Source organism: Oncorhynchus mykiss, chromosome 32 (genome assembly GCF_013265735.2).
Source record: "Oncorhynchus mykiss isolate Arlee chromosome 32, USDA_OmykA_1.1, whole genome shotgun sequence".
Taxonomy (NCBI): Eukaryota; Metazoa; Chordata; class Actinopteri; order Salmoniformes; family Salmonidae; genus Oncorhynchus; species Oncorhynchus mykiss.
This window is the reverse complement of record NC_050572.1, coordinates 6,650,865-6,677,175: the sequence shown is the minus strand read 5'-3', so window position 1 is coordinate 6,677,175 and position 26,311 is coordinate 6,650,865. Positions and strand designations below refer to the sequence as shown.

Sequence of the window (26,311 nt, the reverse complement as noted above, 5' to 3'; positions counted from 1 at the left end):
ACCTCCCTCCCTCCTCCCTCACCTCATCACTCCTCCCTCCCTCACCTCCCTCCCTCCTCCCTCACCTCCTCCCTCATCACTCCTCCCTCCCTCCCTCTCCTCCCTCCTCCTCCCTCCTCCTCCCTCCCTCACCTCCTCCCTCCTCCTCCCTCCCTCATCTCCTCCCTCCTCCTTCCTCCCTCCCTCACCTCCTCCCTCCCTCACCACCTCCCTCCTCTATTTCTGCATGTCACACTGTAGCAGTAGGACGATGGAGGGATCACTCTTGGCTGCCTCTTTGAACTCGTCCAGCGTGATCTCATCGTTGTGATCTTTATCCATCTTGGAGAAGATCTTATCCACGCGCTGCTGGGGAGTCAGCCCATCCTCGTTCATACGCATCATTATCACAGTGCCAACCATCTTGTAGATTGCCTGAGAGAGAGAGAGAGAGAGAGAGAGAGAGAGAGAGAGAGAGAGAGAGAGAGAGAGAGAGAGAGAGAGAGAGAGAGAGAGAGAGAGTTCAGTAAAGATGGAATGGGGCATTCGCTGGAGCAATATGGACACAAAGTAAGTTGTCATAGACACACACACACACACACACAGTAAATGCACTCACACACACACAAATGGACGCACACACATGCATACACACAAGTATGGAGACAAGCACACTCAAAGACACACAGAAACACACAGAAAAACACAGACCTCTATGATCTCCAGCATCTCCATGCGTGTGATCTTGCCGTCTCCGTCTAAGTCGTACATGTTGAAGGCCCAGTTGAGTTTCTGCTCAAAGGTCCCCCTAGAGGTGATGGAAAGAACTGGCAAATAGAAATACACAGGTGTGTGTGTGTGTGCGTGTGTGTGTGTGTGTGTGTGTGTGTGTGTGTGTGTGTGTGTGTGTGTGTGTGTGTGTGTGTGTGTGTGTGTGTGTGTGTGAGTGAGTGTGTGACTGAGTGTGTGAGTGAGTGAGTGAGTGTGTGAGTGAGTGAGTGAGTGTGTGTGTGACTGAGTGAGTGTGTGAGTGAGTGAGTGAGTGAGTGTGTGTGTGACTGAGTGTGTGCGTGTGTGTGTGTGTGTGTGAGTGAGTGTGTGAGTGACTGAGTGAGTGAGTGACTGAGTGTGTGACTAAGTGTGTGAGTGAGTGTGTGAGTGAGTGCGTGACTGAGTGTGTGTGTGAGTGTGTGCGCACCCGTGTACCTCGAGGTGATTGACAGAGCACAGATAAACTCCCGGAAGTCGATGGTCCCGTCCCCATTCTTATCGAAGGTCCGGAAGGCGTGCTGGGCGAACTTAGACGCGTCGCCGTACGGAAAGAACTGCATGAGAGAAAAATACAAAAATAAATGTGACACACTGTTGGTCACTGGAAGGCTATTCAAATAGACTTAGTCCCAAATGGCACCATGGGCGAAGATAATGTCCTTACATAGGTAATAGAGGTCCATTTGGAACGCAGATATGAATGGATGATGTTGCACATTCTAAACCAACCCCCCAAAAATCCCTATACTCCAAATGACTTTCTTCCTTTAGATAGTTTGCTTTGAGTATGACAGCGGGAACACTTTAGGAAAGCCATCTACCACTAACCTCCATCGTTTCTCTTGCCCCCCCCCCCCCCCCCCCCCCCACCACCACCCCACCAATTCACTGGTATTTCCTATTCAACCCACTTGTCCCCCCTCTCTCCCTACGAATAATCACCATCTGTTTCCTTCCTCATCCCCCCCTCTCCTCTCTTCCCTCTCTTCCTCACCTTGATATATAGTGGTTGGAACTCTATATTCAATATACCAGTGGGACAGTCTTTAAGTCCCTCCCTCCCTCCCTCACCTTCACAAAGAGTTGTTGGAACTCCTCTAGGTTCAGTATACCAGTGGGACAGTCTTTAAGTCCCTCCCTCCCTCCCTCACCTTCACATATAGCTGTTGGAACTCCTCTAGGTTCAGTATACCAGTGGGACAGTCTTTGAGGAAGCCTTTGTACCACTGCTTGAGCTCAGCCTCGTTGAACTCAGTACTCTTGGTGAGGTCATCCAGAACCTCTGGTGCCAGCTTACTGTTTCCTTTCCCCATCACAAAGTCTCCTCTCTGGAGAAATAAACAAGAGACACAACGAATCAAATCAATGATTTAAACAATCAATGTTAACGCGTCCTTTAGAGGATCCTTATTGCGTAAGTCATTACTGTTATGGGATTTTTATGAATAATGACTAAATTATGTATACATTTAACTTAGAACTATAACTAAACAGAATACTACTATGTTACTGTATGGATGTATGAATCTTATTATAATCATAATACTGAAAATAGTAGTTTCAGTCAAGAATTAGAACAAGGACTTTCTGTTCCTTGTTAGAAACGAAAGGAGCTATCGTCAGACCGGCTGGAATGCTGTGTTCCTTATTCTGTCCCCACCCAGGGAGGGGAGAGACCTTGGGCTTGTAGTAGATTGTTTAACAGGTGGCAGACAATGTGGGAAGGTTTGTGAACTATACTGCCATTGTATCTGAGAGGAGGAGAGACATTTATGTCGAAATGTGAGGTATATAAACTAATGTACGTGGTATTATGAGCAGCGCTCTCGAGAATAAATGCTATTGGCTAATCTTGGTAGACTGGTCTCTGTCTATTTTATGCAAATAAGGATCTTACAAATTCTTAGAAACAGACAGAGTGATTTCAATTGAATTGGTTAATGAACACATATAGGAATTGTTAAATTCATTCAACAATTACACTTAACAAGTATTGGAGTTAAACTGTAACCATTCACAGTGCAATAATATCAATGTATTTGGTAGTAAATACGGTCTGTAATTACAGAAGTTTAACCACGAATGCTTGTTATCATGCATAAATACAAATAGGCAGGTTTCCACTAAATTCACCAGCTTATTGTTTTCGCTTCTTCTCAGCTGCATCCGATTCATTTAACAACTGTGACAAAGGTTGGGGTCCCTCGTGGATGCGCTGGGTGTCTGAGAGATTATGCCCAATAGACTCTAATTACTTAACCATGAATGTGCACTGTTCAAAATAAATCTCAGGTTGACGTTGTTGCTAGCACTTGCCCCACTCCAAAAATAAAGCGATCCGTCTGAGTTAACTTGGTTGAGCTTTACGAAAACGGATCTAATACGAGAAATACACTATTTCAAAGCATAGCACAGCTTCTAAAAGCACCATGCAAGTGATGAACAAACGCACAAGTGTTTAAGTTTCCCTAAAGACAATGTAGTTACCCGTACAGTAGGTGGCGGCACGCATCTTTAACGTTTGTTTTGCTGAACCGCCATAATACCAGAGAAGAAGAAGAAGAATTTGTTTGTTTTCTAAGCAGTTTTGAGTTGTGTCCTATATTGACAGTGAAATGTGGCTAGCAAGTGATAAATGAACGCAGGAGTACACCACAGAGGACATGTAATATCTGCAGAAATAAAATGTTATTACTAGCTGTTACACAGGATATAGCAACTTCTATTTAACTTCTTAGACCTATTGCTCATTAACAAGTGACAATACCTACAAACAGTAGATGAGCTTCGACTTTAGTCAACTTCTTTTTGCAACATGTAAAAATACCTAAAAATATATTACAAAATCATTAGGATTTTTTTATTGTTAGATTGATAATTAGATTCAATTTAATATAGATATAAAATACAAATAAGTATTCTCCTGGTGACTCAAATCTGTAGTCTATAGTATGGTGAGTAGCCTAGACAGTATAGACTAGTGAATAGCCTAGATAGTAGAGACTAGTGAGTAGCCTAGATAGTATAGACTAGTGAGTAGCCTAGATAGTATAGACTAGTGAGTAGCCTAGATAGTATAGACTAGTGAGTAGCCTAGATAGTAGAGACTAGTGAGTAGCCTAGATAGTAGAGACTAGTGAGTAGCCTAGATAGTATAGACTAGTGAGTAGCCTAGATAGTAGAGACTAGTGAGTAGCCTAGATAGTAGAGACTAGTGAGTAGCCTAGATAGTAGAGACTAGTGAGTAGCTTAGATAGTAGAGACTAGTGAGTAGCCTAGATAGTAGAGACTAGTGAGTAGCCTAGATAGTATAGACTAGTGAGTAGCCTAGATAGTAGAGACTAGTGAGTAGCCTAGATAGTAGAGACTAGTGAGTAGCGTAGATAGTATAGACTAGTGAGTAGCCTAGATAGTAGAGACTAGTGAGTAGCCTAGATAGTAGAGACTAGTGAGTAGCTTAGATAGTAGAGACTAGTGAGTAGCCTAGATAGTATAGACTAGTGAGTAGCCTAGATAGTAGAGACTAGTGAGTAGCCTAGATAGTAGAGACTAGTGAGTAGCCTAGATAGTAGAGACTAGTGAGTAGCCTAGATAGTATAGACTAGTGAGTAGCCTAGATAGTAGAGACTAGTGAGTAGCCTAGATAGTAGAGACTAGTGAGTAGCCTAGATAGTAGAGACTAGTGAGTAGCTTAGATAGTAGAGACTAGTGAGTAGCCTAGATAGTAGAGACTAGTGAGTAGCCTAGATAGTATAGACTAGTGAGTAGCCTAGATAGTAGAGACTAGTGAGTAGCCTAGATAGTAGAGACTAGTGAGTAGCGTAGATAGTATAGACTAGTGAGTAGCCTAGATAGTAGAGACTAGTGAGTAGCCTAGATAGTAGAGACTAGTGAGTAGCCTAGATAGTAGAGACTAGTGAGTAGCTTAGATAGTGGAGACTAGTGAGTAGCCTAGATAGTATAGACTAGTGAGTAGCCTAGATAGTAGAGACTAGTGAGTAGAATTGGTAGCTAATTTAGAAAAACGGTATTGTCTATTTCAAGTAACAATAGAAATCAACAACTCTGTCTCTGTCTACAGTTCTACAGTTATACAGTTCTATAGTTCTACAGTTCTACAGTTCTATAGTTCTACAGTTCTACAGTTCTACAGTTCTATAGTTCTACAGTTCTACAGTTCTACAGTTCTATAGTTCTATAGTTCTACAGTTCTATAGTTCTACAGTTCTATAGTTCTACAGTTCTACAGTTCTACAGTTCTATTGTTCTACAGTTCTACAGTTCTACGGTTCTATAGTTTCTCTGTCTTCACATGTTTCTTTCTTCCATGTTGGAGTCTGAGACATTGTGGTAGAAAAGAATGTATGACAATTTAGACATTAAGTTACCCTATACTGGTTGTCATCATCATGTTGCTTTCTATAGGTTAGGCCTATAGCTTGCTAGGTCTAGCTAGCTACCTAGTTAGTTCTTGTGTTATCCAGCTAGCTATTAAAGTGCATGCTAACACCAAAGATTTTTATACCTAACCCTATATAGACCAGCCCTTGTTATTTCCAATGGGAAGCTAACGAGTCAAGTGGGCAGAGCCAAGCATGAGCTAGCAGGATCCTATTGGCACGTTCTAGCATGTATTCGTATATTTATGTTAGGGAATGCCTAGTCTGAGGTGCGCATTCGCAATAAATCAATTCGCCCTTGCACTCCTTCAAAACATTGAAAAATGTTTTGAAACTTTGGCAAAGGGAGTCCACTCTGTTTGTAAAATAATTTGGGAACAGAAATCTGTATTGAGATCAAATGTTTAATCAATGAGAAAATCATCAGAAAGTCAGCCCAGTTCCATCTCGCTCCATAGCATCTCACTGCCGGAAACTGACCTTCCTCTCCCCACCATATAAACTGACCTTCCTCTCCTCACCATATAAACTGACCTTCCTCTCCCCACCATATACACTGACCTTCCTCTCCTCACCATATAAACTGACCCTCCTCTCCTCACCATATAAACTGACCTTCCTCTCCTCACCATATACACTGACCTTCCTCTCCTCACCATATAAGCTGACCTTCCTCTCCTCACCATATACACTGACCTTCCTCTCCTCACCATATACACTGACCTTCCTCTCCTCACCATATACACTGACCTTCCTCTCCTCACAATATACACTGACCTTCCTCTCCTCACCATATACACTGACCTTCCTCTCCTCACCATATAAACTGACCTTCCTCTCCTCACCATATAAACTGACCTTCCTCTCCTCACCATATAAACTGACCTTCCTCTCCTCACCATATACACTGACCTTCCTCTCCTCACCATATAAACTGACCTTCCTCTCCTCACCATATACACTGACCTTCCTCTCCTCACCATATACACTGACCTTCCTCTCCTCACCATATACACTGACCTTCCTCTCCTCACCATATAAACTGACCTTCCTCTCCTCACCATATACACTGATCTTCCTCTCCTCACCATATACACTGACCTTCCTCTCCTCACCATATACACTGACCTTCCTCTCCTCACCATATACACTGAACTTCCTCTCCTCACCATATACACTGACCTTCCTCTCCTCACCATATACACTGACCTTCCTCTCCCCACCATATACACTGACCTTCCTCTCCTCACCATATACACTGACCTTCCTCTCCTCACCATATACACTGACCTTCCTCTCCTCACCATATACACTGATCTTCCTCTCCTCACCATATAAACTGACCTTCCTCTCCTCACCATATACACTGACCTTCCTCTCCTCACCATATACACTGACCTTCCTCTCCTCACCATATAAACTGACCTTCCTCTCCTCACCATATACACTGACCTTCCTCTCCTCACCATATAAACTGACCTTCCTCTCCTCACCATATACACTGATCTTCCTCTCCTCACCATATACACTGACCTTCCTCTCCCCACCATATACACTGACCTTCCTCTCCTCACCATATACACTGACCTTCCTCTCCTCACCATATACACTGACCTTCCTCTCCTCACCATATACACTGACCTTCCTCTCCTCACCATATAAACTGACCTTCCTCTCCTCACCATATACACTGACCTTCCTCTCCCCACCATATACACTGACCTTCCTCTCCTCACAATATACACTGACCTTCCTCTCCTCACCATATAAACTGACCTTCCTCTCCTCACCATATACACTGACCTTCCTCTCCTCACCATATACACTGACCTTCCTCTCCTCACCATATAAACTGACCTTCCTCTCCTCACCATATACACTGACCTTCCTCTCCTCACCATATACACTGACCTTCCTCTCCTCACCATATACACTGACCTTCCTCTCCTCACCATATACACTGACCTTCCTCTCCCCACCATATTTGGCGGAAACTCCAACCAGCTGCTTCTCATTTACACTTCAATGGAAATATCTGGGCCTATCTGCGCTAACAATAATAAGTTAGTTAGTGTTTAGCTCGATTGAAAAGGAACTAATGTTCCTCATGGTTTTTGTTGACACATGTAGCTAGCTAACGTTAACATGATGGGTGCTCCATTTGCATCACCTGCAATGAGGGACTTTTATTATGAAGGTGAACTGTAAATTACACTGTTGTGGCTAATTGTTATTGTGGCTAGCTTCACACAAAGGTGATCCCAGGAAGCTAGCTAGTTAGCTAATGAGTAGAAACCATAGCATAGCTATTTGCCAGCTTTAGTTTAGGTAACTTAGCTAGCTAGCTAGTCAAGGTCAGAAAACGAACTAACTAGCTTGCTAGCTAATACAAACAAAACTCAAAAGATTGCATTAACTAGTTAACTAGTTAGCTAGCTAGCTAGCCTAGTTGTTAGGACTAACAAAAGTGCTAAAATGTTCTAACTACACTATATATACAAGTGTACGTAGACACCCCTTCAAATTAATGGATTTGGCTATTTCAGCCAAACCAGTTGGTGACAGGAGTATAAAATTGAGAACACAGTCATGCAATCTCCATAGACAAACATTGATGGTAGAATGACCTTATTGAAGAGCTCAGTGACTTTCAAAGTGGCACCGTCAAAAAAACGCCACCTTTCCAAGTCAGTTTATAACATTTCTGCCCTGGTCAACTGTAAGTGTTGTTAAAGTGAAGTGTAAACATCTAGGAGCAACAACGGTTCAGCCTGCAAAGTGGTAGGCCACACAAACTCACAGAATGGGATCGCCAAGTGCTGAAGCGCGTAGTGCCTAAAACTCGTCTGTCCTCGACAGCAACATTGACTACCGAGTTCAAACTGCCTCTGGAAGCAATGTCAGTACAATAACTGTTCGTCAGGAGCTTCATTAAATGGGATTCATGGCCGAGCAGCCACACACATGCCCAAATTCCTAAATGCGCAATGACAAGTGTCGGCTGGTATGTTGTAAAGCTCACCGCCATTGGACTCTGGAGCAGTAGAAACGTGTTCTCTGAAGTGATAAATCACGCTTCTCTATCTGGCAGTCCGATGGATGAATCTGGGTTTGACGCACGCCAGGAGAAGTCTGCACAAATGCATAGTGCCAACTGTAAAGTTTTTTTTTCATGGTTCGGGCTTGGCCCTTTGTTCCAGTGAAGTGAAATCTTAACACTACAGCATACAATTACACTCTAGACGATTCTGTGCTTCCAACGTTATGGCAACAGTTTGGGGAAGGCCCTTTCCTGTTTCAGTATGACAATGCCCCCGCGCACAAAGCGAGGTTCATACAGACACGGTTTGTCGAGATCGGTGTAAAATAACTTGACTGTCCTGCACAAAGCCCTGACCTCAACCCTATCGAACACCTTTGGGATGAATTGGAACGCCGACTACGAGCCAAGCCTAATTGCCCAACTTTAGCCCCCAACATTAGTGCCCGACCTAACTAATGCTCTTGTGGCTGATTGGAAGCAACATCTAGTGGAAAGCCTTCCCAGAAGAGTGGAGGATGTTATAGCAGCAATGGTCCGACATCTAGTGGAAAGCCTTCCCAGAAGAGTGGAGGCTGTTATAGCAGCAATGTTCCAACATCTAGTGGAAAGCCTTCCCAGAAGAGTGGAGGATGTTATAGCAGCAATGGTCCGACATCTAGTGGAAAGCCTTCCCAGAAGAGTGGAGGCTGTTATAGCAGTAAAGGGTGGACCAACTCCATATTAATGCCCATGATTTTGGAATGAGATGTTCAACGAGCAGGTGTCCACATACTTATGGTCATATAGTGTAGCTAGATGCGATGTCCACAGAATTGCAACAACGTCAGTGCTGAAAAGCAAATTGGAGAAGGGCTGTCAATTCTACGAGTCGTTCTATTTAACCGATTACGAAGGTATGAATACTTAATATTAACAGCCAACTAGCTATCTAGCTATGGTAGCTCAGTAGTTGCCAGCAGCAGCACCAGCGTTAGCCGGCTCGCTAAACTAGTAAACAAAACAACCAAAATGAATTTACTACCTTGCGATCTAAGCAGAGTTGTGTCAATGAGTAGATCGGTTCTCAGTTGGCTAAGACATATCACAGGGTTTGTGCATGCTGAAATATGTTGTGTTTGGATGCTATCGGCAGCGGTGTAAACTAGGTACCGTATATTGAGGTGTAAACTAGGTACCGTATATTGAGGTGTAAACTAGGTACTGTATATTGAGGTGTAAACTAGGTACCGTATATTGAGGTGTAAACTAGGTACCGTATATTGAGGTGTAAACTAGGTACCGTATATTGAGGTGTAAACCTGGTACCGTATATTGAGGTGTAAACTAGGTACCGTATATTGAGGTGTAAACTAGGTACCGTATATTGAGGTGTAAACTAGGTACCGTATATTGAGGTGTAAACTGGGTATCGAATATTGAGGTGTAAACTAGGTACCGTATATTGAGGTGTAAACTAGGTACCGTATATTGAGGTGTAAACTAGGTACCGTATATTGAGGTGTAAACTAGGTACCGTATATTGAGGTGTAAACTAGGTATCGTATATTGAGGTGTAAACTAGGTACCGTATATTGAGGTGTAAACTAGGTACCGTATATTGAGGTGTAAACTAGGTACCGTATATTGAGGTGTAAACTGGGTATCGAATATTGAGGTGTAAACTAGGTACCGTATATTGAGGTGTAAACTAGGTACCGTATATTGAGGTGTAAACTAGGTACCGTATATTGAGGTGTAAACTAGGTACCGTATATTGAGGTGTAAACTAGGTACCGTATATTGAGGTGTAAACTAGGTACCGTATATTGAGGTGTAAACTAGGTACCGTATATTGAGGTGTAAACTAGGTACCGTATATTGAGGTGTAAACTAGGTACCGTATATTGAGGTGTAAACTAGGCACCAGTACTTAAAACGCTGAACCCCTTTTTGTAACAGAGAGTACAAATTAGATTTGTACCCTTTGTATTTGTTGCAAGATGTGACATATCACATGACATGAATGATGTAGTACACAATTTGATGACATAGTACACCAAAACCGAGCACCACTTTTGGCTCAGGAGCACCACTTTCAAAACTACTGTCTGAAATTATACCAACACGTGAGAGTGCATCTTTAATTAAGTAAAAATACTTTAAAGCACTACTTCATTATTTTCAGGTATCATTAACTTACATATTTAAATTGTACTCCGCTACATTCTTAAAATTAACTCATGTACTGTTTACTCCATACATTTTCCCCAACACCCGAAAGTACTCATTACATTTGGAATTCTTAGCTGGACAGGAAAATTGTCTAATTCACACAATGAGAACATCATACTGCCTCTGACCTGGCAGACTCACTAAACACAAATGCGTGGTTTGTAAATGATGTCTGAGTGTTGGAGTGTGCCCCTGGCTATCCATAATATATTTTATACAGGGCAATGGGAACGTATTCAGACCTCTTGACTTTTTACACGTCATTACATTACAGCCTTATTCTAAAACTGATTAAATAGTTTTTTTCTCTCATCAATCTACACACAATTCCCTATAATGACATAGCAAAAAACATTTACGTAAGTATTCTGACTCTTTACTCAGTACTTTGCTGAAGCACCTTTGGCAGCGATTACAGCATCAATTCTTCTTGGGTATGACGCTACAAGCTTGGCATACCTGTATTTGGGGAGTTTCTCCCATTCTTCTCTGCAGATCCTCTCTGTTCTAACAACAGAGAGAGAGACATGTTCTAAGAACAGAGAGATAGAGAGAGACATGTTCTAAGAACAGAGAGATAGAGAGAGACCTGTTCTAAGAACAGAGAGATCTGTTCTAACAACAGAGAGAGAGAGACCTGTTCTAACAACAGAGAGAGAGACCTGTTCTAATAACAGAGAGAGAGAGACCTGTTCTAACAACAGAGAGAGAGAGAGCGAGAGAGAGAGAGAGAGAGAGAGAGAGAGAGACATACAGAGAGGAGGAAGGATGCATCGCTATAGAAACAGAGCCCACCTCAGCGATGGTTCAAACAATCTAATTTAAGATCACCCTACATGTAGAGCCTGGAGACTTACACAGGGGATGGACAGAGCGGGGAGGGTGTGTCTCTCTGTCTGAGATATGTCTCCCAGGTCTCTCTACGGTAGCTAATCATGGCTAACATCTCCCAACATTTTATCTGTCCATACAATTGTTTCATATTATTTATGATTTTAATTATGACTTGTTTTGTTTATGTCCCAAATGGAACCCAATTCCCTATATAGAGCACTACTTATGACCAGAGCCCTATGTGTAGTAGTGCAGTATATAGGGAAGAGGGTCCCATTTAGGACACAGGCCTTGTGCCCTCTAATTCATATTCGCCGGAGAGTGTTTCAGAGATGCCCTGTAATTATAGCCATTATAGTAAAATACTCACAATTATAGTAAAATACTCATAATTATAGTAAAATACTCATAATTATAGTAAAATACTCATAATTTTAGTAAAATACTCATAATTAAAGTAAAACACTCATGCTAAAAACTCGTTATCAGAGATCGACACTTGCCCGAAAAGCACCCCACACTATATCACAGTCTTATAAACATCAGTTCCCCCAAGTGAACTAGCAAGCTGTGTGACTTTCCAAGTTATGTCCAATCACTTGAATTTACCACAGGTGGACTCCAATCAAGTGGATGGAAATAGCAAAGGGTCTGAATACTTATGTAAATATTATATTTCTGTTTCCTATATTAATTGTAATACATTTTCATTAAATAAACATAAATAAAAACCTTGCTTTGTCATTATGGGGTATTGTGATGTCATTATGGGGTATTGTGATGTCATTATGTTATTGTGTTGTCATTATGGGGTATTATGATGTCATTATGGGGTATTGTGATGTCATTATGGTATTGTGTTGTCATTATGGGGTATTATGATGTAATGATGGGGTAATGTGATGTCATTATGGAGCAGTGTGTGTAGATCGATGAGGATTCTATTAACTTCATTAATTTTAGAATAAGGCTGTAACGAAACTACAAAAGGAAAAAAGTCAAGGGCCAGGGTTAACATTTGGAACTATGCCTCTTTTGTCAAGTGGCACCACAGCCAGCATCACACACCTGAAAACTAAACACACACCAGCCAGCATCTCACACATGACAAATAAACACACAACAGCCAGCATCACTACCTGAAAAATAAACACACACCAGCCAGCATCACACACCTGACAACTAAACACACACCAGCCAGCATCTCACACCTGACAAATAAACACACACCAGCCAACACCACAAACCTGACAACTAAACACACAAAAGCCAGCATCACACACCTGAAAACTAAACACACACTAGCCAGCATCCCATACCTGACAAATAAACACACACCAGCCAGCATCACACACCTGACAACTAAACGAACACCAGCCAGCATCACACACCTGACAACTAAACACACCTGACAACGAAACACACCTGACAATGAAACACACCTGTCAACTAAACATACACCTGTCAGCATCACCATCTGACAAATAAACACACACCAGCCAGCATCACATACCTGACAACTAAACACAATCCAGCCAGCATCACACACCTGACAACTAAACACACACCAGCCAACTAAACATACACCTGACAACTTAACACACACCAGGCAACTAAACACACACCTTACAAATAAACACACACCAGCCAGCATCACACACCTGACAAATAAACACACACCAGCCAGCATCTCACACCTGACAAATAAACACACACCAGCCAACACCACAAACCTGACAACTAAACACACAAAAGCCAGCATCACACACCTGAAAACTAAACACACACTAGCCAGCATCCCATACCTGACAAATAAACACACACCAGCCAGCATCACTACCTGAAAAATAAACACACACCAGCCAGCATCACACACCTGACAACTAAACACACACCAGCCAGCATCTCACACCTGACAAATAAACACACACCAGCCAACACCACAAACCTGACAACTAAACACACAAAAGCCAGCATCACACACCTGAAAACTAAACACACACTAGCCAGCATCCCATACCTGACAAATAAACACACACCAGCCAGCATCACACACCTGACAACTAAACGAACACCAGCCAGCATCACACACCTGACAACTAAACACACCTGACAACGAAACACACCTGACAATGAAACACACCTGTCAACTAAACATACACCTGTCAGCATCACCATCTGACAAATAAACACACACCAGCCAGCATCACATACCTGACAACTAAACACAATCCAGCCAGCATCACACACCTGACAACTAAACACACACCAGCCAACTAAACACACACCTGACAACTTAACACACACCAGGCAACTAAACACACACCTGACAAATAAACACACACCAGCCAGCATCACACACCTGACAAATAAACACACACCAGCCAGCATCACATACCTGAAAACTAAACACACACCTGACAACTAAACACAACTGGCAACTAAACAAACGTCTGACAACTAAACACACACCTGACAACTAAACACACACCAGCCAGCATCACATACCTGACAAATAAATACACCTGCAAACTAAACACACACCTGACAACTATACACACACCAGCCAGCACCACACACCAGCCAGCATCACACACCTGACAACAAAACACTCACCAGCCAGCATCACATACCTGACAACTAAACACAAACCAGCCAGCATCACACACCTGGCAACTAAACACACACCAACTAGCATCACACACCTGACAACTAAACACACACCTGACAACTAAACACACACCTGGCAACTAAACACACACCTGGCAGCTAAACACACCTGCAAACTAAACACACACCTGACAACTAAAGACACACCTGGCAACTAAACACACAACTGGCAACTAAACACACACCTGACAAATAAACACACACCAGCCAGCATCACACACAGGACAACAAAACACACACCAGCCATCATCACACACCTGCTAACTAAACACACACCAGCCAGCATCACACACCTGACAAATAAACACACACCAGCCAGCATCACACACAGGACAACAAAACACACACCAGCCAGCAGCACATACCTGACAACTAAACGCAAACCAGCCAGCATCACACACCTGGCAATTAAACACACACCAGCCAGCATCACACACCAAAAAAACTAAACACACATCAGAGAACTCAACTCACACCTGACAACAACACACACACCTGAAAACTAAACACACAACTGGCAACTAAACACACACCTGAAAACTAAACACACACCTGACAACTAAACACACAGCTGACAACTAAACACACACCTGGCAACTAAACACACAGCTGACAACTAAACACACACCTGGCAACTAAACACACAGCTGACAACTAAACACACACCTGGCAACTAAACATAGACCTGACAACTTAACACACACCTGGCAACTAAACACACCTGACAACTAAACACACAGCTGACAACTAAACACACACCTGGCAACTATACACACACCTGGCAACTAAACACAGACCTGACAACTTAACACACAGCTGGCAACTAAACACACCTGACAACTAAACACACAGCTGACAATTAAACACAACCAGCCAGCATCACACACCTGAAAACTAAACACACACCACATGACTAAACACACACCTGTCAACTAAACACACACCTGGCAACTAAACACACCTGACAACTAAACACACCTGACAACTAAAAACACCTGACAACTATACACACCTGACAACTATACACACATCTGACAACTAAACACACACATGACAACTAAACACACACCTGGCAACTAAACACAAACCCGACAACTATACACAAACCTGACAACTAAACACAAACCCGACAACTATACACACACCTGACAACTAAACACACACATGACAACTAAACACACACCTGACAACTAAACACACACCTAACAACTAAACAAACACCTCACAACTAAACACACCTGACAACTAAACACACACCTGGCAACTAAACACACACCTGAAAACTAAACACACAACTGGCAACTAAACACAGACCTGAAAACTAAACACACAACTGGCAACTAAACACAGACCTGAAAACTAAACACACACCTGACAACTAAACACACACCTGACAACTAAACACACACCTGACAACTATACACACACCTGACAACTAAACACAAAGCCGACAACTATACACACACCTGACAACTAAACACACACATGACAACTAAACACTCACCTGACAACGAAACACACCTAACATCTAAACAAACACCTCACAACTAAACACACCTGACAACTAAACACACACCTGGCAACTAAACACACACCTGAAAACTAAACACACAACTTGCAACTAAACACAGACCTGAAAACTAAACACACACCTGACAACTAAACACACACCTGACAACTAAACACACACCTCACAACTAAACACACCTGACAACTAAACACACATCTGGCACCTAAACACACAGCTGAAAACTAAACACACAACTGGCAACTAAACACAGACCTGAAAACTAAACACACACATGGCAACGAAACACACCTGGCAACTAAACACACCTGGCAAATAAACACACCTGGCAAATAAACATACACCTGACAACTAAACACAACCAGCCAGCATCACACACCTGACAAATATACACACACCTGGCAACTAAACACACAGCTGACAACTAAACACACAGCTGACAACTAAATTCACCTGACAACTAAACACACACCTGACAACTAAACACATACCTGACAACTAAACACATGACAACTAAACACACACCTGACAACTAAACACAACCAGCCAGCATCACACACCTGACAAATATACACACACCAGCAAGCATCACACACCTGACAACTAAACGCACACCAGCCAGCATCACACACCTGACAACCAAACACACATCAGCTAGCATCACACACCTGACAACTAAACACACACCAGCCAGCATCACACACTTGACAACTAAACACACACCAGCCAGCAACACACACCTGACAACTAAACACACACCAGCCAGCATCACACACCTGACAACTAAACACACACCAGCCAGCAACACAAACCTGACAACTTAACACACACCAGCCAGCATCAGATACCTGAAAACTAAACACACACCAGCCAGCAACACAAACCTGACAACTAAACACACACCAGCCAGCATCACACACCTGACAACTAAACACACACCAGCCAGCAACACAAACCTGACAACTAAACACACACCAGCCAGCATCAGATACCTGAAAACTAAACACACACCACACAACTAAACACACACTTGTCAACTAAACACACCTGATAACTAAACACACCTGACAACTAAACACACCTGGTAACTAAATTCACCTGACAACTAAACACACACCATCCAGCATCATACACCTGACAACTAAACACACACCAGCCAGCAACACAAACCTGACAACTAAACACACACCAGCCAGCATCAGATACCTGACAACTAAACACACCACACAACTAAACACACACCTGTCAACTAAACACACACCTGTCAACTAAACACAAACCTGACAACTAAACACACAAAAGCCAGCATCACACACCTGAAAACTAAACACACACTAGCCAGCATCCCATACCTGACAAATAAACACACACCAGCCAGCATCACTACCTGAAAAATAAACACACACCAGCCAGCATCACACACCTGACAACTAAACACACACCAGCCAGCATCTCACACCTGACAAATAAACACACACCAGCCAACACCACAAACCTGACAACTAAACACACAAAAGCCAGCATCACACACCTGAAAACTAAACACACACTAGCCAGCATCCCATACCTGACAAATAAACACACACCAGCCAGCATCACACACCTGACAACTAAACGAACACCAGCCAGCATCACACACCTGACAACTAAACACACCTGACAACGAAACACACCTGACAATGAAACACACCTGTCAACTAAACATACACCTGTCAGCATCACCATCTGACAAATAAACACACACCAGCCAGCATCACATACCTGACAACTAAACACAATCCAGCCAGCATCACACACCTGACAACTAAACACACACCAGCCAACTAAACACACACCTGACAACTTAACACACACCAGGCAACTAAACACACACCTGACAAATAAACACACACCAGCCAGCATCACACACCTGACAAATAAACACACACCAGCCAGCATCACATACCTGAAAACTAAACACACACCTGACAACTAAACACAACTGGCAACTAAACAAACGTCTGACAACTAAACACACACCTGACAACTAAACACACACCAGCCAGCATCACATACCTGACAAATAAATACACCTGCAAACTAAACACACACCTGACAACTATACACACACCAGCCAGCACCACACACCAGCCAGCATCACACACCTGACAACAAAACACTCACCAGCCAGCATCACATACCTGACAACTAAACACAAACCAGCCAGCATCACACACCTGGCAACTAAACACACACCAACTAGCATCACACACCTGACAACTAAACACACACCTGACAACTAAACACACACCTGGCAACTAAACACACACCTGGCAGCTAAACACACCTGCAAACTAAACACACACCTGACAACTAAAGACACACCTGGCAACTAAACACACAACTGGCAACTAAACACACACCTGACAAATAAACACACACCAGCCAGCATCACACACAGGACAACAAAACACACACCAGCCATCATCACACACCTGCTAACTAAACACACACCAGCCAGCATCACACACCTGACAAATAAACACACACCAGCCAGCATCACACACAGGACAACAAAACACACACCAGCCAGCAGCACATACCTGACAACTAAACGCAAACCAGCCAGCATCACACACCTGGCAATTAAACACACACCAGCCAGCATCACACACCAAAAAAACTAAACACACATCAGAGAACTCAACTCACACCTGACAACAACACACACACCTGAAAACTAAACACACAACTGGCAACTAAACACACACCTGAAAACTAAACACACACCTGACAACTAAACACACAGCTGACAACTAAACACACACCTGGCAACTAAACACACAGCTGACAACTAAACACACACCTGGCAACTAAACACACAGCTGACAACTAAACACACACCTGGCAACTAAACATAGACCTGACAACTTAACACACACCTGGCAACTAAACACACCTGACAACTAAACACACAGCTGACAACTAAACACACACCTGGCAACTATACACACACCTGGCAACTAAACACAGACCTGACAACTTAACACACAGCTGGCAACTAAACACACCTGACAACTAAACACACAGCTGACAATTAAACACAACCAGCCAGCATCACACACCTGAAAACTAAACACACACCACATGACTAAACACACACCTGTCAACTAAACACACACCTGGCAACTAAACACACCTGACAACTAAACACACCTGACAACTAAAAACACCTGACAACTATACACACCTGACAACTATACACACATCTGACAACTAAACACACACATGACAACTAAACACACACCTGGCAACTAAACACAAACCCGACAACTATACACAAACCTGACAACTAAACACAAACCCGACAACTATACACACACCTGACAACTAAACACACACATGACAACTAAACACACACCTGACAACTAAACACACACCTAACAACTAAACAAACACCTCACAACTAAACACACCTGACAACTAAACACACACCTGGCAACTAAACACACACCTGAAAACTAAACACACAACTGGCAACTAAACACAGACCTGAAAACTAAACACACAACTGGCAACTAAACACAGACCTGAAAACTAAACACACACCTGACAACTAAACACACACCTGACAACTAAACACACACCTGACAACTATACACACACCTGACAACTAAACACAAAGCCGACAACTATACACACACCTGACAACTAAACACACACATGACAACTAAACACTCACCTGACAACGAAACACACCTAACATCTAAACAAACACCTCACAACTAAACACACCTGACAACTAAACACACACCTGGCAACTAAACACACACCTGAAAACTAAACACACAACTTGCAACTAAACACAGACCTGAAAACTAAACACACACCTGACAACTAAACACACACCTGACAACTAAACACACACCTCACAACTAAACACACCTGACAACTAAACACACATCTGGCACCTAAACACACAGCTGAAAACTAAACACACAACTGGCAACTAAACACAGACCTGAAAACTAAACACACACATGGCAACGAAACACACCTGGCAACTAAACACACCTGGCAAATAAACACACCTGGCAAATAAACATACACCTGACAACTAAACACAACCAGCCAGCATCACACACCTGACAAATATACACACACCTGGCAACTAAACACACAGCTGACAACTAAACACACAGCTGACAACTAAATTCACCTGACAACTAAACACACACCTGACAACTAAACACATACCTGACAACTAAACACATGACAACTAAACACACACCTGACAACTAAACACAACCAGCCAGCATCACACACCTGACAAATATACACACACCAGCAAGCATCACACACCTGACAACTAAACGCACACCAGCCAGCATCACACACCTGACAACCAAACACACATCAGCTAGCATCACACACCTGACAACTAAACACACACCAGCCAGCATCACACACTTGACAACTAAACACACACCAGCCAGCAACACACACCTGACAACTAAACACACACCAGCCAGCATCACACACCTGACAACTAAACACACACCAGCCAGCAACACAAACCTGACAACTTAACACACACCAGCCAGCATCAGATACCTGAAAACTAAACACACACCAGCCAGCAACACAAACCTGACAACTAAACACACACCAGCCAGCATCACACACCTGACAACTAAACACACACCAGCCAGCAACACAAACCTGACAACTAAACACACACCAGCCAGCATCAGATACCTGAAAACTAAACACACACCACACAACTAAACACACACTTGTCAACTAAACACACCTGATAACTAAACACACCTGACAACTAAACACACCTGGTAACTAAATTCACCTGACAACTAAACACACACCATCCAGCATCATACACCTGACAACTAAACACACACCAGCCAGCAACACAAACCTGACAACTAAACACACACCAGCCAGCATCAGATACCTGACAACTAAACACACCACACAACTAAACACACACCTGTCAACTAAACACACACCTGTCAACTAAACACACACCTGGCAACTAAACACACACCTGGCAACTAAACACACCTGACAACTAAACACACACCTGGCAAGTGCTCCCATGATGACACTGAACTGAACTTTCTTCAACTGAACTGAACTTTCTTCAACACTCATAGACACAGCACACAATCACACATAGCATGGGCATGCACGGACACACACACACATATAGCATGGGCACGCATCGGCACGCACGGACACAAACCCACACAAAGCATGGGCACGGAAAGACAAACACACACATAGCATGGGCACGGAAAGACACACACATAGCATGGGCACGGAAAGACACACACACACACATAGCATGGGCACGGAAAGACACACACACACACATAGCATGGGCACGGAAAGACACACACACACATAGCATAGGCACGGAAAGACACACACACACATAGCATGGGCACGGAAAGACACACACACACATAGCATAGGCACGGAAAGACACACACACACATAGCATGGGCACGGAAAGACACACACACACATAGCATGGGTGTGCACAGAAACACACACATAGCATGGGCATGGACAACTAAACACACACACACCCACAGAAATAAACAAAGACATGCACACACATGCACAAGGTCAGACAGACAGACAGACAGACAGACAGACAGACAGACAGACAGACAGACAGACAGACAGACAGACAGACAGACAGACAGACAGACAGACAGACAGAAACCCAACAGACATACAGACAGACAGAAACCCAACAGACATACAGACAGACAGACACCCAGAAGATCAACCATTTATCAAATCATCAAGAACTTCAAGGATAGCGTTTGATTTGTTGTGAAGAAGGCTTCAGGGCGCCCAAGAAAGTCCAGCAAGCGCCAGGACCGTCTCCTAAAGTTGACTCAGCTGCGGGATTGGGGCACCACCAGTACAGAGCTTGCTCAGGAATGGCAGCAGGCAGGTGTGAGTGCATCTGCACGCACAGGGAGGCGAAGGCTTTTGGAGGATGGCCTGGTGTCAAGAAGGGCAGCAAAGAAGCCACTTCTCTCCAAGAAAAACATCAGGGACAGACTGATATTCTGCAAAAGGTACAGGGATTGGACTGCTGAGGACTGGGGTAAAGTCATTTTCTTTAATGAAATCCCTTTCTGATTGTTTGGGGCATCTGGTAAAAAGCTTGTCCAGAGAAGACAAGGTGAGCGCTACCATCAGTCCTGTGTCATGCCAACAGTAAAGCATCCTGAGACCATTCATGTGTGGGGTTGCTTCTCAGTCAAGGGAGTGAGCTCACTCACAATTTTGCCTAAGAACACAACCATGAATAAAGAATGGTACCAACACATCCTCCGAGAGCAACTTCTCCCAACCATCCAGGAACAGTTTGGTGACGAACAATGCCGTTTCCAGCATGATGGAGCACCTTGCCATAAGGCAAAGTGATAACTAAGTGGCTCGGGAACAAAACACCAATATTTTGGGTCCATGGCCAGGAAACTCTCCAGACCTTAATCCCATTGAGAACTTGTGGTCAATCCTCAAGATGTGGGTGGAAACACAAAAACCCACAAATTCTGACAAACTCCAAGCGTTGATTATGCAAGAATGGGCTGCCATCAGTCAGGATGTGGCCCAGAAGTTAATTGACAGCAAGCCAGGGCGGATTGCAGAGGTCTTGAAAAAGAAGGGTCAACACGGCAAATATTGACTCTTTGCATCAACTTCATGTAATTGTCAATAAAAAGCCTTTGACACTTATGAAATGCTTGTAATTATACTTCAGTATTCCATAGTAACATCTGACAAAAATATCTAGACACTGAAGCAGCAAACTTTATGGAAATTAATATTTGTGTCATTCTCAAAACTTTTGGCCACGACTGTATATACAGTATATATATATATATATAGTGTGTATATATAGTGTATATATATAGTGTATATATAGTGTGTGTAAATATAGTATATATATATATAGTGTGTGTATATATATATATATATATATATATATATATAGAGTACATATATAGTGTATATATAGTGTGAATGTGTAGTGTATATACAGTGTGTATATATAGTATGTATAGTGTATATATATAGTGTGTATATTTAGTGTGCATATATAGGGTGTATCTATATTGAATATATATATATATAGTGTGTATATATAGTTTGCATTTATAGTGTATATATACGTATATATAGTGTCTGTAAATATAGTATATATATATATATATATATATATATATATATATATATATATATATATAGTGTATATATAGTGTGTATATTGTGTGTATATAGTGTGCAGATATAGTGTGCATATATAGTTTGCATTTATAGTGTATATATAGTGTCTGTAAATATAGTATATATATATATATATATATATATATATATATATATAGATATATAGTGTATATATAGTGTGTATATTGTGTGTATATAGTGTGCAGATATAGTGTATATATAGTGTGTATATTGTGTGTATATAGTGTGTATATATAGTGTGCATATATAGTTTGCATTTATAGTGTATATATAGTGTATATAGTTTATATATAGTGTATATATAGTGTATATAGTTTATATATAGTGTGTATATAGTGTATATAGTTTATATATAGAGTATTGTGTACATTCGCATACCTCTACTCTGGTGTGTCTACAAAAGTGCCCTATCAATACGGTGAATGAAACATGCCAACACACACAGCCAGTTTCTCCGACATAAACGTGACCATGATACGCTTTGGCCTGTCACATGAGACGTCGACACTGTCACTGTCTGATCCATAGCAGTCGACCTATCGATCTCATAGGTCTACTGTACTGTGATGTCACCAGACTACTGGACTTATGATTGGTTCAGTTGCATCAGTCTGCTGACTTGCCTCACATTTACATTTGAGTGGTTGACTTTCTCAGTTGGTTGAATGGTGCTGGTATCACCTCTACTCTGGTTGAATGGTGCTGGTATCACCTCTACTCTGGTTGAATGGTGCTGGTATCACCTCTACTCTGGTTGAATGGTGCTGGTAGCACCTCTACTCTGGTTGAATGGTGCTGGTATCACCTCTACTCTGGTTGAATGGTGCTGGTATCACCTCTACTCTGGTTGAATGGTGCTGGTGGCACCTATTCTCTGCTTCACGATGTTCAAGTGCACCTTTTTCAAGTAGTGCCACAAAATGGCATGACTCACTAGCGGAGGTTAGGTGGTGGTGAGGGCTTGGACATGCACACCTGCATGCACAGAGCGAGAGAGAGTAGGGTACTTACTGTATGTCTCTATCTACCAAGCAGGATAATGTATCTCTCTTTCTACCAAGTGGGATATGGTCTATCTCTATCTACCAAGTAGGATTCTGTATCTTTCTATCTACCAAGCAGGATAATGTATCTCTCTTTCTACCAAGTAGGATTTGGTCTATCTCTATCTACCAAGTAGGATAGTGTCGCTCTCTATCTACCAAGTAATATACTGTATATCTCTATCTATCAAGTAGAATATTGTCTATATCTATCTACCAAGTATCATACTGTATCTTTCTATCTACCAAGTAGGATCATGTATATCTCCATCTACCAAATAGGATGTTGTCATTCTCTGTCTACCAAGTAGGATTATGTCTCTCACTATCTACCAAGTAGTATGTTGTCTCTCACTATCTACCGAGTAGGATAATGTCTCTCTCCATCTACCAAGTAGGATAATGTCTCTCTCTATCTGCCAAGTAGGATGATGTATCTCTCTATCTACCAAGTAGGATAATGTCTCTCTCTATCTGCCAAGTAGGATGATGTATCTCTCTGTCTTAATTTACCCTTACAACCTCTACTACCAGCTTGTAGTGTTCCATACTGACATTATAGAATGCATCCCAAATGGCACTCTATTCCCTTTATAGTGCACTAGTTTTGACTAGGGCACATAGAACTCTGGTCAAAAGTTATGCACTACATAGGGAACATGGTTCCCTTTGTGACACAGCCATAAATATGGCTATTTTCGGGAATGTTCATTAAAGCATGAAGGACATCAAAGCACAGAAGCATGTCTCATGGTGCTTAGTTCATTTCAAAAGGATTTCAGCAGTCTGTTTGTCATGTCCGTGTTCTATGTCCTTACTCTGAGGCAGACTGACATACATCTAACAACATCTTATACATCACGAGTGGCGACATGTCTGCTCATGTTCCCCGTCAGTGCGCATGGAAGGGCGAGCTAAAGTATTGTCACCATGGCAATCCATCAGACGCACCTGTTACCGCGTTCCCGTTAAACAGAGAGAGTTGAATTGAAAGAGAGGGAGAGAGAGAGAGTTGAATTGAAAGAGAGAGAGAGAGTTGAATTGAAAGAGAGAGAGAGAGAGTTGAATTGAAAGAGAGAGAGAGAGAGAGAGAGAGAGCTGTTGAAAAGAAAATCTGCATTTTGTTTGGGGATAACATAGACGGTCGATCTATCTGTAGATGATGTCCTGTCCTATCAAAATATAAGAAAGTAGATCCCACCATGTCACATACGTGAGACCTTGTAGATTTAATTTCTCAATTGTTGATTTTCTTTTCAGTGAATTATTTGACATGTATGATCATTTTTTGTTGTTGACATCTACTAATTTTGTTGCTCAAACAAATATATATATAGTTTTACATTCTTGAAAACGAGAGGGTGCATTTTAAGAGATTTCATCCTGATACATTTCAAATAAATAAATATAGTTAATAATGTATGTGATAACGTCCTATACATTGCTTTGACAACGGTGGCAATAAAGCATGTGTTGAATTGAATTGAGCCCGAGAGAGAGAGAATGCGCGTGTGTGTGTGAGAGAGAGAGATACACAGATAGATATTATGCGCGCAAAGAAAGCTTCGAACGCTCATGCTGCCCATGCCCTTGTTATTGTGTGTGTGTGTGTTTGTGCGCGCGCGCGCGCGTGTCACTATGTCCTTCCTTTGACTTGGGTATAATAATCCGCCTATAACATGGTTTGACTATTATGCCACTACACATTTATTAACATCGTTGCGCAAGAAATTACTATTTAGTTGTCTAGACACTATTGGTAAAAAAAAAAAAAATGACAGTTTATCTCTTTTCTTACCTTGAAATTATGTAGAAGACTCGATTCTTCAGAACCTTACGGACAAATCAATTATTTTACGGTGCTCTTACAATTATTTCTCAAAAGCTCTGAAACAAGTGAAGTCCAAATCAGCAAGTTTCCCCTGTTGCCTCACTCCGTCGTTCGCTCTCTACGTTCCGTTCAGTGAAAACGAATGAATGCATGCGTCCTCTTCGTCAACCCATTTGCCTAAGGACCGCCTCATGCCAGCGCCGATTGGGAAGCGAGTCTCAAATAATCATTCTGGACGACGTAATTGGATGATCTGCCTTGTCAATCAAAACAGCAAACTCTGCCAGCGCGTATCGTCTGTAGCCCTGAACTATTTGCGTTACAACACTACGCCTATATAGACATAATATGACATTTGAAATGTCTTTATTCTTTTGGATCTTTTGTGGGTGTAATGTTTACTGTTAATTTGTATTGTTTATTTCACTTTTGTTTATTATCTATTTCACATGCATGGGCAATGTTAACATATATTTCCCATGCCAATAAAGCCACTTAAATTGAATTGAGAAAGGGCGAGAGAGAGAGAGAGAGAGACAGCAAGAGAGATTGAGAGAGAGAAAGAGAGAGACAGCGAGAGAGAGAGAGAGAGAGAGAGACAGCGAGAGAGGGTGAGAGAGAGACAGCGAGAGAGGGTGAGAGAGAGAGAGAGAGAGAGAGAGAGAGAGAGAGAGAGAGAGAGAGAGAAAGAGCAGGCCTTAATGTTTGTTATTCTGTCTCTGCGGG

At 42.3% G+C, this 26,311-nt stretch overlaps 1 protein-coding gene across 1 annotated transcript; it reads right to left on the bottom strand.

The window, feature by feature from the left end:
* Window positions 1-201: 201 nt before the first annotated feature.
* LOC110487847 (visinin-like protein 1) lies at window positions 202-25,712 on the bottom strand. The gene is made up of 5 exons (XM_036971685.1): window positions 25,553-25,712; window positions 1,902-2,078; window positions 1,186-1,304; window positions 691-787; window positions 202-414 (listed from the first exon to the last, which is right to left on the bottom strand). Exons 2-5 carry the CDS (start codon window positions 2,061-2,063, stop codon window positions 217-219), a joined length of 576 nt encoding a protein of 191 aa, XP_036827580.1. The 5' UTR covers window positions 2,064-2,078; window positions 25,553-25,712; the 3' UTR covers window positions 202-216.
* Window positions 25,713-26,311: the final 599 nt, after the last annotated feature.

Bases quoted from the DNA above. Each gene is read 5' to 3' on its own strand.
- LOC110487847 (XM_036971685.1), bottom strand. From the start codon at position 2,063: ATGGGGAAAGGAAACAGTAAGCTGGCACCAGAGGTTCTGGATGACCTC. The intron at 1,305-1,901 runs GTGAGGGAGGGA...TCTCTCATGCAG, and splicing joins TCCAACAGCTATATGTGAAG to TTCTTTCCGTACGGCGACGC. The intron at 415-690 runs GTCTGTGTTTTT...TCTCTCTCTCAG, and splicing joins AGATGCTGGAGATCATAGAG to GCAATCTACAAGATGGTTGG.